At 33.9% G+C, this 14557-nt stretch overlaps 1 protein-coding gene across 1 annotated transcript in view; it reads right to left on the bottom strand.

The window, feature by feature from the left end:
• The window catches only part of LOC129255005 (Na(+)/citrate cotransporter-like), a 35017-nt gene that overhangs the window by 18050 nt on the left and 2410 nt on the right, over nucleotides 1–14557 (bottom strand). Inside the window, exons 2-3 of the mRNA XM_054893550.2 lie at nucleotides 11257–11318; nucleotides 7813–7912 (exon numbers count right to left, since the gene is read on the bottom strand). Of these exons, the coding sequence (XP_054749525.2) occupies nucleotides 7813–7912; nucleotides 11257–11318 (162 nt within the window). The remainder of the gene's footprint in view (nucleotides 1–7812; nucleotides 7913–11256; nucleotides 11319–14557) is intronic.

Below are 14557 nucleotides of genomic sequence, written 5' to 3'. Positions count from 1 at the left end.
AATTATGGTAAACCCAATCAAAAGGAAACCACAGAATGACAAAAGAGATTTGATTAAATCTTTTTAATAACTGTATTCATCAGTTTTACATATTCTTTATTTGGTGTCAAGCAGCAGTAGATAAATAATTAAAAAAAAGTCACTTTCCACGTGACACAATGATACCCCTCACTTGACTGAACCATTAAGTGGCAATGGCAATTTCACATGATCGGGGAGCAATAAAATTTTGTTTCACAAGACAATGAGGAGAAAATTAGAATATTTCAGATAATGAAATACAAAAGAAATGATAAGTGACATCATCAGTCTCCTCATTTGCATACAGACCTGGATGTGCATATAACTATTTTGTGAAATTAAGCAAAACTTATTTTACATCCGATTTTGATAAAATTTTCAGTGTTATGTTTGTTGGATTTTTCTCTTTTTATTTAAATCAACTTTTTGTTGGGGTGGACCTGTCCTTTCAATGTAACTGTTTTCAAAGAATAACAAATTCTGCTATAGATGTCATTCTAATCATGAATAACTAGAGATAGAATGAACTGGCTATTGTTTAATAATGAAGTATTATTACCACCTGTTAATGACAAATGTTATAGATAAAGCTGTAAGCTGTTGTAAATGAGGCCCTTAATTAAAGGTCATCCTGATTAGTAGTTAATCTTATTAAATGAAAATGAAGCCTTAGGATAATATCAGCTTGTATGAAATCAGAGAGACCAAAGAACATGATCAATGAAAGTAGAACTTTTCAATTTGTACACTGAAAATGTACTCCACAACATCTATATTTGCTCATTCTTATGATATTCACATTTTCTTTCAATTTTGAGTGCCCAGAATAAACACACTTGGAACAAAGTTAAGACACATTATCAGAACACTCAATCACAATTGAACAAATTTCTCTTCAGTCTCTCTTATGCTCAAATTCACTTTCACTGCGTGCAGCCGGGCACCATTATTTTACTTCTAGATTACTGGAAGTGAGTTCACTCAGGCAGGTATACACAATTAATTTGTTGGAACCTAAAAAAACAATTTAAAAACATGTTTTAAATGATTGTACATTATATGTTCATGATTTCTTCTCCATCTTATTCCTTTTTTGAATTCCACTTCTTTGAAGATACATGTAGTAAGAGTTGATTCTAGAAGGTATATAAAATCAATATCACTGCATGTGACGTTGTTCAATTGAAACTATAACAATCTCTAACCTGTTTATTCTAACATTGAATTTTGCAATTATTGTTGATAAAATGTTTCATATTCCTAACTTAGATCAATCTAACTTTACCTCAACATGAACTTTAACTTCTGTCCTGAAACAAAGAAAAATTACAATTTAATGCATTAAATCAGGGGAGCATTTCATGAAAGGATTTTATCCGACAAGTCCTGTTTTATCCGACAATTACCATAGCAACAGTACCTCTCAGCCAATCAGAATCGGGGAAAGTTGTCAGATCTGACAACTTGTCGGACATAAATGTTGATGAAATGCTCTCCCCAGTTGTAATTCCAATATTTTTAAGTTCAAGGAGGATTTTTTCTTAATAAACATAATTTCATATATGGTAATAAATACATAAGAACAAGTGGGGATAAGACATCATCAGTTTGTTCATTGAATGTTCATAAAGATAAGCATAGAGATATATCACCAAAATAATGCAAATCTTTAAAATGTCATCACTCTGTTATTCCTTGTCCGATTTTTATGAAACTTCCAGTGTTTTTTTTTTGTATGATTTTTCTTAATCTGTTCAAGTCATATTATTTTCAGCCTGGAAAACCCCTTTATGAAAGGAGATCCTGCTATAGTCATTCTACCTTTATTAAACCTTAATATTCATAGGCCATGCAACTCACACATCTTGAAACTCTCGACCCTGACATCATCAATTCATAAAAAAGTGCTGGTCTTCACTTCAAACTGAAAATGATCAGCAACACTTTCCTGAAACATATCTTATTTGTTACTTTTAAAGTGTTATTAGATGAGATATCAATAGGGACCAAATTATAACAGACTTTTATTGACTGATGTATGTAGTGATATCATCAGAAGGCACTATACATGCACTTCATTCTCGACCTCAACAATAACCATAATTCTAACATTGTGCAATCATTTAGACCTGCATTCAGCTACATTGACACAGATGATCAGTGGACTGGGATGACACTTTCATCGATACACCATTTCAAAACTTCCTGTCATTGGAAAGTAATCATCTACATATAGGCCTACACATGTTTGTACACTTGTTTTTCTGTCAATATGAAAGAATTACAAAGAGTACATCCAAACTTTGGTTTCGGGGCACACGTGAGTAATCCAGACTCCCATTCAATATGTTAAATCACAGCTCATCAAAAATTCATCAAAAATCAATCCCTTTAATATAGATTTCATTACAATTCACTGACAGCAATCAAAATAAACAATAAAATTAAACTAGGCACATTAATTGGGTACTTGTCCTGCTGAAACAAAAGTTAAATGGCCTGAAACAGACTAACAATAATTGTGGCCAGGTCACAGCGAGAAAAACCGGAACGGCAAAGGCGATAATAATTATAATTCTCCAAAGGCACAAATTAAAAAAGAGTATGAACATAGAATAATCTTTATCATTCACATTTCGATTTGTAGACATTTGGTATTTAAATCATTTCAATCAATGAAGTCATGTGATCTTTGCGCGTGGATGAATGTCCCTTTACAGCCTCCATCCCTTCCCTTCTCTATTTAGTACAAGTTTCTCCCCACCTCCCTCCCTCTGAGTCCCTCACCCAAACTAGTCTGCTATTCAAACCCTTTACTCGAGTTAAGGGTCTGAATGTGCAGCCTATTAATGCCTTGTGTACTGAAGGCCCTTGGAATTGAAACAGGAAGTTTTGTATGTGCTAGTCTTTGCATGGAGACCCACTTTTTGATCAAAGTTTCAATCAGGGTCTGTGCCTGCAGACTACACCAAACTGCTTCTTCTCCCCTCTCTCCACCTATAATTCTCTAATATTTCACGTTTCTCTATCCTTCGTTTGTGCTTGGCCTAGGGCCCCTTACATGTAGGTTGAAGTTCATTTTGATAAGATACATATTAGCATTTTATTCACAAAAGTCTACCAAAGACTTTTACATCCTAATTTGTGTACTGCTACGAAATTTGCCTGTTTTACTCATATTTTGTCACCTCTTGGTTCAATTTTGCATAGTATACCGTTCGCTAGTTTTAAACATTTTGTTCATTTCAACTTTTCTATTCTAAGTGTTTATTTGTAAAATGTTTGTAAATCCCTTACCTATTGATACTGACACAATGTTACATTTACAGTATGCTGACGACAGCAACAATTCCTCTGAATCTTGTTACTATACTCCAAACCAGTTTAATAATTGTAATATCCTTAAAAATGAAGATCCTAAGAATATGTTTTCTCTTTTACACGTTAATTGTCGGAGTGTTCCAAAGAACTTTGAAAACTTATTAGTATTTCTCAATAGTATTGACCTTAAATTTACAATCATTGGCCTTTCTGAGACATGGCTCAAACCTAATTCACATATACCTCTTTATTACTTGGAGAATTATGATATGTTAACGAATAATCGAATATGTAAACAGGGAGGTGGAGTTGCAGTATATATTAATAAATCTCTAGCATATAAACAGAGACCAGACTTAACGTACATGTTTGAATCTCTAGAAACCATATTTATAGAGGTTAAACCAAACAATAACTCACGCTCTTGGTATATTATTGGTATAATTTATAGACCTCCCTCAGGAAATGTAGATGATTTTATTTGTAAAATGAATTGTATTCTGAGTATTGTCAATAACGAGCACAAAAAATGTTATTTGCTTGGTGATTACAACATAGATCTCAATGATATGAATGCTTCTCAAACCACCAAGAACTTCTCTGACTGTATTAATACCAATTCTTTAACGCCGCTAATAACTGTACCCACACGTATTACTGGTCACACTGCAACCCTCCTAGACAATATATTAACGAATGATGAAAATAACTTAATGAATGGAGTGTTTGTTTCCGATGTAAGTGACCACTTACCTGTTTTTATCATCACTGAAATCCCTTCCTCAATAGATAGTCTTAGCAATGCTTATTCTAAACGGTCCATTTCAGACACTTCCATTGCAACCTTTTACCATAAACTCTCTTCCGTCAACTGGCCTATTAATGATGATGATCCAAATAGTAGTTATGATATATTTTTATCAATATTCCTTAAATTATACAATGAATGTTTTCCTATTATATCTGCTAAACATAAAAGCTCTTTAAATAAACCTTGGTTCAATAAACATTTAAAATGCCTGTCAAAGAAGAAACTAAAATTGTATCGTAACTACCTTAAAAACCCTTCCGATAGCAATAGAGAGAAATATAGGTCTTTGAGAAACATTTTTACTAAAGAACTACGCAAAACAAAGAAAAAATACTATAATCAGCTTTTCAAAGACACCAAAGGTAACTCATCTAAAACATGGAAAATATTGAATAATATGTTGGGTAAAACTAAAAGGTCAAATCATACTACTTTTGAAAATAATGGAATCACCCTTGAAGATGCAGAGGTTGCAACTCAATTCAATGACTATTTTATTAATGTGGCTCCTCTTTTACTATCAGAAAACATAGGATCAACTGATCATAATTATTTAAAAGATTAAAATTCCTGAGTGTATTTGACCTTTATAAACTATCCCTTGGATCATTTATGTATTCTTGTCACAAAAAGATAATTCCTGAATCATTAAGCAGATATTTTTGTCTTAATATTGCTACCCACTCTCACCAAACTCGTAGACAATTTGATTTTCACATGCCCTCCGTCCGTACTACTTTTACCCAAAAAACTATAATGTATTCAGGTCCCAAATTATGGAACTCTCTCCCCCCTACCCTTAAAAATAGTTTATCCCTGAATAGTTTTCAACGTCAGTACAAAGAAATTCTGTTAACAACGTTCGCATCCGATAACTAAGTAATTGTAACATGACTATGATTTCTGTGTTTGCCTTTCTCCTACTCTTATTCTCCCTAATTTCACCTGTCGATTTTCTGTGACCCTCCACATACGCTAGTCCAATACCTTTTTTCTATCATTTTCCTCGAAAGGCAAACACTTCATTTTAACTTTATTAATGTTTGTTTTCCCTTGTATTATTTTGTCTTTGTATGTTCTATTTTGTATCCCTTCTTTTTCTTTCTTTACTGGGCTGGAACTTCTAAGATCTAACAGATCTTTAATGCCAGTCCACACTCGAAGCCTGCTCTGTACACTATTTACTGTATTATCACTTTTGTTATTTTGTTTTGTTCTTGCCATTATGTATTTCTTATTTACCTGTATGTATGTTATTTTTATCGAGTGAAATAAATGAATTGAATTGAATTGAATTGAAAGAATTTATGTTTACCTTATGTAAAGCTAGCATACTTTTTTTCTACATGGCTTTGGTCCAATGGCACAAGGAAGTTGAAAATCATACATGTGCAATTGTGAAAATTACTTCAAGACATACATGTTATGAACAAAGAATTGGTTGTGTGATCAGTTCAAAGGAGGAGACTCTACTCCCCCTAAAACAAAGTTCAATATTGGTAAAAGTTGAAGCTATATTTCCAGGGTTCTCAAATTGCCCAAACCAGCTTTCGTAGCCTTTTATATACTGGACTGACATTACATAATGCAATAACTTTCTAATTTTGTTGTGTTTCAAATCTATGAATTCAGTTTAATATCAGAGGGTCTTTACATGTCACTGTTGAACAGTTCATAGAGGAATTTAAGCATTTACAATGGGGCCAATTTATACAAGCAGTTGTACTTTCTTTGACCCCTCCACAGGAAATATAGCTCCGTAATGTCAATGATTTGTATATATGCATGTATGTATATTTTTAACTGTGGAAATAAATTTCAATTTCAATTTCAATTCTAAACGATAAAAAGTTTTTGCTTCAGAAGAACAATCTCACTGTAACTTCTAAAGCAGCCATTCTCAATTACTTTTTTTGAAGCGCCACATTTCATGTTGAGAATCTGTAATGCTCCACTGTCCATTGCGCAAACCAGCAATGTATCAGCGGAGGGGGTTCAGAGGCCCCTGGTGGGGGTCGAGGGGGCAGAGCCCCCAGACGTTTTGGAATATGAGGCCTTTTAAATTGCCCAGAGGGGCTCTAATGAATATCAACAGAAGAAATACAAATGCCAACAAACTACACAATATCAATATTAAAAGAAAAATGACCAGTGACTTTTTCACAACATACCAATGATACCACTAGTTCAGACTGTTCTGCCCAAGATATATTGGCTGAAGCAAGTGGCGTAATGAGTAAAAAAATGAGGGGGCTAGATATGGCAGCTGAAGCAAAAATATTGAACTTTGCAATACAAATCAGGGGCCGCGGAAGCGGGGGGGGGGGCTTCAGCCCCCCCACTTTTTTCCAAAACCGTGTACAAAAACGTAAAAATGACCATAGGATTGTGATTTTTTTTGCATGGTCAGCCCCCCCACTTGTGGCTCAGCCCCCCCCCCCCACTTTGAAAACCGTTCCGCGGCCCCTGCAAATATCTATATTTTGACATAATATTAAGAAAATAATACAATATTCCACTCTTTCCCTTTCCTTTTCTTTCCCTTTCTCCTTTTTTTTCTTGGCCATGAAACACTTGGGCCCCCCAATCGCCACCCCCATCTGTGCGCCAGTGGTTGAAGCTACGTTCCCCGATTTTGCAAGGGCTGAAAATTAGGCGTTGCACTGCACTAACGCCCCAACTGCCCCCTCTCTCTATAACTCACGTGCAGTATCATTCATTCAGTTCATGTTAAGCAAGAGTGCATGCAGGCAATCACGGCAGACAATGCATCTGAGCATACATTTATTTCACTTTTACAACATCGGATTTTAATCGGCTTCGGAAACAAATTTTCTGCTTGTTATGTCCCAAATTCATAATCTTTTATGATCAGGATGTTCTTTGAATATCATATCATTTGATGTTTAACTCTTAACCAAAACGTATACTCTGGAAATGCAAAATTTCTCGCCGTTGAAATAGAAATCCTACAAACGGGGATTTCAAATCACTTGTGCGGCACAAAAACTTTGTACAGCGTAGAATAAATAAAAAGGAGAACACCATCGATCCTCCATAATAGGGGTTATCGAGTGCTAAATTGGACAAAATTTGAGGAAATCAATTAGCAATTAAGTGTCAAATAAAGAGTTTTTGTTTTTTCTTTGTATTAAAATGATCACCAAAACCTTATTGCCAGGTTACTGGTAGATACATTTTTTCTCCCTTATTTTTCCTTTATTTTTTATACCGGCTCCCAAGCGCCACTCCGCAAGGCTCGGTGCGCCACAAGTGGCGCGCGCGCCACCTATTGAGAACCCCTGTTCTAAAGGTTTCAAGAAGAGTTTAGTGGGCTTCATGGTACTCCATGTATCTTTTGTGGGTAATTGTTGGTCCTGAAAAAGGCACCCAAACTCAACGCTTCCACACGTGTTCTTGTCATCCTGAAGACGACAAGAACAGCAAGAGCACACTTGAACACACTTCTTGTTGTCCTGAAGACGGCAAGAACACACTTGCGAAATGTCGAGTTTGGGTGTTCTTTTTCAGGACCTGTCTAACACCTTCCTTTATTGCCCATGAAAGACACATGGAGTACCATGAAACCCACTACACTGCAATGTCACTGTTGGGTGATTGATAGTGCAAAAGGGAGATTAGAATATAATTTTACTTACCCCATCTCCAATTACTATGATGAGAGGAAGGCATAATAAAGGGGTAGCTATCAAAATAATGGTCTTCCAATAAGCCCAGAAGATGGTGAAGATATTCACTCTACATTAAGAAAAGAATAAAGGAGCATTGTGAGTATATAGTTGAGACAAATGGCTCTGAGGCTCTCCCTGAAAGGGGGTACTCCAGGCTGAAAATAATGAGTTGAACATAATAAAGTAAAATCAGATAAACTAACACTTAACAAAAACAATTATAATTCAATATTGTTATAAGTTATCAGAATTTGATGAAATTTTCAGCATGTTGCTTGGTGAATTTTACTCTATTTATTTAGACATATTTGATTCCAGCCAAGAGTACCCCTTTCAATACAGATCCTTGAAACCAACAATAGAATATAATATAAACATGTTTTCATGTTTGACATACGCAAAAACAGATTTTCATAAAATATTAAGACCAGGATTAAAATCGGCCAAAACAACCATCATTTCAATATGAATCATTGCAATGCTCATGTCGTACAGAATGCAATGCTTCAAATTTTCAAAACTAGATTTACCAGAAATTGCATTTTAAAAATAAATTTTAGGGAAGCAGTCATTTGAACTACACTATTAAAAGCCCCTGGGCAAAGCATGTTGTTTACAATTCTTTTGGACACTGACATTAAAGGGCAGTCTCAGACATAAGTTATCATATCCCATTCATAAAGGACTGTAAAAACACAAAGACATTAAAGGCAGTCTCAGACATAAGTTATCATATCCCATTCATAAAGGACTGTAAAAACACAAAGACATTAAAGGGCAGTCTCAGACATAAGTTATCATATCCCATTCATAAAAGGACTGTAAAAACACAAAGACATTAAAGGGCAGTCTCAGACATAAGTTATCATATCCCATTCATAAAGGACTGTAAAAACACAAAGACATTAAAGGGCAATCTCAGACATAAGTTATCATATCCCATTCATAAAGGACTGTAAAAACACAAAGACATTAAAGGGCAGTCTCAGACATAAGTTATCATATCCCATTCATAAAGGACTGTAAAAACACAAAGACATTAAAGGGCAGTCTCAGACATAAGTTATCATATCCCATTCATAAAGGACTGTAAAAATACAAAGACATTAAAGGGCAGTCTCAGACATAAGTTATCATATCCCATTCATAAAGGACTGTAAAACACAAAGACATTAAAGGGCAATCTCAGACATAAGTTATCATATCCCATTCATAAAGGACTGTAAAACACAAAGACATTAAAGGGCAGTCTCAGACATAAGTTATCATATCCCATTCATAAAGGACTGAAAAACACAAAGACATTAAAGGGCAATCTCAGACATAGGTTATCATATCCCATTCATAAAGGACTGTAAAAACACAAAAACATTTGCAAATAGGAGATGGTTAAAAGTTGTTGGTATACTTTATAAAAAAAAATGAGACTGAGATTTTTTAATCTAAGTGTTTGATTGCTGCAATTGCAAGGGTAAAACATTTTAAGTCAAAGACCTACCTTCAGGTAACCAGCAATAATTATATTTGATACATTCAGAATTGGCTTTAATTAACTATTTAAGTGTTAACACAACATTCAAAGGCTCAGATTTCATCATAAATGAGAAAAAATCTTCCCAGGGATAATGAGCCTTTCAGGTTAGGATACTTTAAAATCACAAGTCAAATCTGTTTGGCCTTTTATTAGTTTAAAAGTGACATCTGAAAATCTTTGATAACTTTAAAGCTAATCCAATTTAAATGAAATTGATCTCAATATCAAGAACAATTTCAATACACAAAATTAGAAAGGAAATCAAGATTAAAAAATATTTGGTCACTATCATAATCACAACATGTACCTGCAATAAATTAATCAAGTGCTACGTGTACATGGGCCTTTCCATGAAGTTGGGGTACATATTGTGACATTTCAGCATAACTCAATACTAAATTATACTACCTGTATACATTTTATCATTTGTAGGCTTTACATATGTATTGAGACCATACATTTTACTGGAACTTTTGGGCTATTTACGGTCATTTAGCTTAATTTTTCATTAAGTTATTTACAGGGGTGTGAGTGGTCACAAATAAAAAGATCTGAAAAAAGCTGAAGAGTGTTGAAAAAGTCTGAAATAGAAAGAGCTCCCATACTTTTTGTACAGAAGAAGGCCAAAAATAAGCTGAAATTAAGCTGAAAAAAAAAAAATCTGAACTCTCACACCCCTGTATTTAGCAAAACAGTGTATAACGCTGGACATGGTGTCTGTGTAGCATCAGGATATTTACATTACAACCTAAAAGTCAAATAGTTGCAATTAGACAGATCAAAACTTGAAACAATATGTACGTTTACTTGTTAAAGTCATGTATTTGTTTTACCTCAGATATATGCATATTTTCAATCGAAAATTTTAAAGTTGTCAGTGTCTATGTAGCATAGAAAATTTCACATTTGGTGGACACCGAATATAGAATATTTGAAAACAGAACTATATGCAAAGGAAATCTGAGGTATTTAGCTACCTGACTTAACAAGTAAATGTGCACATTATATCAAGTGTTGGTCAACCTAATTGCTATAATTTGACTTTTAGGACCAAATCTAAAGATCCCATGCAATGCTACAAGGACACTATGTGCCTGTACAACATCATTTTCAGTTTTGCTCAGTATTTCCAGGTAAACGTAAGTCTTGAATAATGCTGAAATGAAACAATTCATGCCCCAACTTCATGAAAAGACCCAATATTTCTTCTCTGTTTGAAAGTAATATTTCAAAGGAACAAATCATCAGGCTTTCAAATATAGGCAAATTTAAAAATGATTTTTTTTTAAGAGCATGAACTGTAGAGAAATCACTGAAATAAGCATTTTAAATGTTTTGTATATTAATCTAATATTGCATAAGATCTTTTAGATTCATTCTGACCATATCTTTGTACTTTCTTTGCTATATTATTAAAAAATATTATTAAGGGGTCAACCCCCTTTCAAGAATATCTAGGAGGAAAATGGAAATGGAACTAAATTTGTAGGAATATATTTTTAGGAGCATTAACTTTTATCCCTTTATTTCTTAATTGAAAATAATCAAAGCAAATTAATTGCATGTATCTCAAATTAAAAAGCATGTAAAATGATAGGCAGAAGTTGTTAACTTTATTATAGAAATGGCTTAAATTTCTAACCATATTATTTCATTATAACAAAAACCACATTTCAACATTGAAAAGTTTTATCATCTGTGATTAATGACTAGTCTATAACTTTAACAAAGTATGGAATCTTATGAAATTATTTCAATATTAAACATTCAAATTCTTGAAGGATTAAATCCAAATCCAGAGTTCAGCTAGTCACCAGCCACAGCTATTAAAAAAATAATTTGAATTTTCTTTGAATCTTAAAGTATAGTAAACTTACTTTGCAGGTTGAAGGGAATGGTTAGGTACGGTGTCCATTGCAGAAGAACAGAAATCGGAACCCTGGAGAAAGATTATACAACAAGAAAAAAATGAAACCTCTCAATACACATCACCTGCTACAGCTGATCTTGAAAAGAAATATTAATGTCCAGTGTTTGCTTGCTTTTTAAACTACAATGTCCTCAAAAAGTAATGTTATTAATGAGAGAGCTCCAACAGGTAAAATACACTGAAAAAGAATGATGCTTTATCCGTGGAAACTAACAGGGCAATCAATGTTACTCAACGTCCACGTCTCTCTCTCACTCCCCCCTGAAACCTGAAAACTTGGGTAGACTGTGAAAATGAACGCTTGTTATAAATTGTGATTTTGTAAAGTCTTAACATTGAAATAAAACATCCCTATAATACTCAAATAAAAAGGAACCTGACTTGAATTTTGCTCCTTAGTTGATATTGCCAAAGAATGATAGCTCTGACGGGCTGGATTCAAATCAGATATTAGGAACTGAGAAATTGTGTTGAAATAGAGTCTATGTCAGAAGACTAACCTTCAACAGAACTTACAGTATACACACCCCCTGTAAAATTGAAGTAAAAAAGAGACGTCTCCAGAAGATTTGTTTTCCAACTAATAGGATATCAAGATCATACTCAGGCTAAAGGTCAGACCAAACTGTGCTTTGTATATTTACATGTCCTTCCTTACGATTCTCAACCTTTTAGTAAGCCTATTTTAAAGGGCAACTCCACTGGCCAATACAAAAAGTTGATTTGAATAACAAGAGAAAATCAACAATGTTTCATGAAAATTGGATACAAAAGTTATGACATTGAATTAAAGCTTGTCTTTAGTTTTGGTAAATCCCCCAAAATGTGGCTATGACTATTTCAATTCATTACTAGATTATAAGAATGTTTGGGATGGGTCCACAAGGCCGATGGTTCAAGAGGCCAATTTTTCTCAGTGTCTGTTGTCATTAGGATGTTTGTCTACATCTCAGTGAAAAAGTTCCCGCTTAGCATATTCTCCAATGAAAACTGAAATATAATCTTATAATTTGCGGATGATAATGAACATTGATTTGGTGAAACTTTGGTAAATTGGGACAACATGAATTATATCGAGAGTATTATCTCACTTTAATACCCATCATTAAAAATTGTGGCTGTTTGATTCCCTTTTCAGCCATTTATTCTTTGTAAAAATTTGAAACTTTAGTTTAAAACATTTTCTTACTGTTATTATTTTTCAGTTGTGTTTTTTTTATTGGAATGTAGATTTTATTCCATTTCACAACAGCAAGATATAGACAATTTTTTTTTTGACAAAGTCAAATATACCAATTTTGAAGAAAAGTCAGGAGCTTATTATAAAAATTACCTTTGAACTGCCAAATTCTGGATAGAGATTTTAATATTTTAATGTAAATTATTTGATATTAGAACGAAATCTAAAAGATTTAAACACAATCCGAATGTTTTGATCTGGATTTGTCATTAAAAACTAGTGAACTTCATGTCTTCATTTGATGCAAACAACTTATTCTACACACTACTGTCTATGTTATGTGACTTAGTTGACAAACATCGTGATATTAAAAGATAAAATGATTTCAGAAAAAAAATCAGCCACATGAACCCTGTAATTTTGTACATTTGAGATGGCAGTAGACAATAGTCTCCACTGACCGGCCTGAGAGAACCCTGACACATCCTGGCCAATCAAATCATTGCTTATTATGTAATTATCCTGTCTAACACCTTCCTTTATTGGTTTCTGGACCCTACCCAACCCCTAGACTCATGCTATTGGTTGCAACTTTTATTAGTGTAACAAATCAACCCCACTCGATCTTAAAGTAACTATTCAAACATCTACAGCCCTTCCCCTCCAACCATAAAAAAATGCATATATATCCAATGCTGCAAGCCTGCTAGGTCTAGGTGGCGGACACATTCATCAATGTCTGCCCAAGTTTAGGACCCCCTTCTCTATGTGATGTATGGAGAAGGACAGCGGATGCCCACAGGAGAAAAATATCCACTGTGTTAAAGGCTATCTGCAGCTAATATTTATGTTCAGTAGATGGTTTAAGTGGCAGCAGGAAGGGTATTTTGGTCAGGGTGACCAGATTTCACAAAATGAAATACGGGACAATCGACAAAGCACGCTACACGAGCGGATCGACCGAGCCAGGTCTTAATAAAAATAAAAATCAACAAAGAATGCTACACAGTGTTAGACTTGTGAAAAAATATAAAGAATAGGAAGAGAGGGTGTACGAAAGAATAAAGGAGAGAAAGAAAAGACGAAAGAATAGAGATGAATTGAGAAGAAAGAAAGAAAAAAATGAAGGGAAAAACGAAGGGAAAAAAAATAAAATAAAAAGAAAGTTAGAATAAAAGGATGAAAGACAGAATATAGGAGAGAAAAAAGGTTTCCGTCAAATTCTTTGAAATGAATATAGAAAGAAAGAAAACGAAAGGAAGGGAAGATGAATGAATATGTGAAAGAAAAAATAAAGCAGAGAAAGGAAAAAGAAAAAAAAGGTAGAGGAAAGAAAGAATGAAGGAAAGAAAAATGTTTCCTTCATTCTTTGAAAGAAACAAAGAAAGAATAAAAACAGGAAGGGAGAAAGAATGAAGGGAGGAGAGAATTTTAAAAAAAAAAAAAATGGAAGGAGAGAAAGAACGTAAAAGAAAAAGTGGAGGAAGGGAGAAGGAAGCAAAGAAAAGAAAGAATGAAGGAAACAAAAATAAATCTAAAGAAGAAGGAAAGTAAGAGAAAGAAGGAAAGAAAACAAGTGGAATGCCTCTGGCGGTCTCACCTGCATCACACGATTCAATATAGCAGCAGTGCTGTCTTTGAAAACTACTATAAAATAATTATTCACAAAAAACAACATTCATATAATGATACAATACTACGTTCATTGACATTTGACCTTGATCATGTGACCTTAAACTTGTCAGTGATACTTGATTACCCCTATATCCACATTTTATACACTATATCTATAAACTTTGAAAGTTATGACAGCAATCTAATAATTACCTCTAAAATGGCCAAAGTACAATGACCTTAAATGACCTTTGACTTTGGTCATGTGACCTGAAACTCACATGAGATGTTCAGTGATACTTGATTACTATTATGTCTAAGTTTCATGAATCAGATCCATAAACTTTCAAAGTTATGATGGTAATTCAACAGATACCCCCAATTTGGCCAAAGTTCATTGACCCTAAATGACCTTTGACCTTGGTCATGTGACGTGAAACTCATGCAGGATGTT

The sequence above is a fragment of the Lytechinus pictus genome, chromosome 2 (genome assembly GCF_037042905.1).
Source record: "Lytechinus pictus isolate F3 Inbred chromosome 2, Lp3.0, whole genome shotgun sequence".
Classification (NCBI taxonomy): Eukaryota; Metazoa; Echinodermata; class Echinoidea; order Temnopleuroida; family Toxopneustidae; genus Lytechinus; species Lytechinus pictus.
This window is presented reverse-complemented; position numbering and strand designations above follow the sequence as displayed.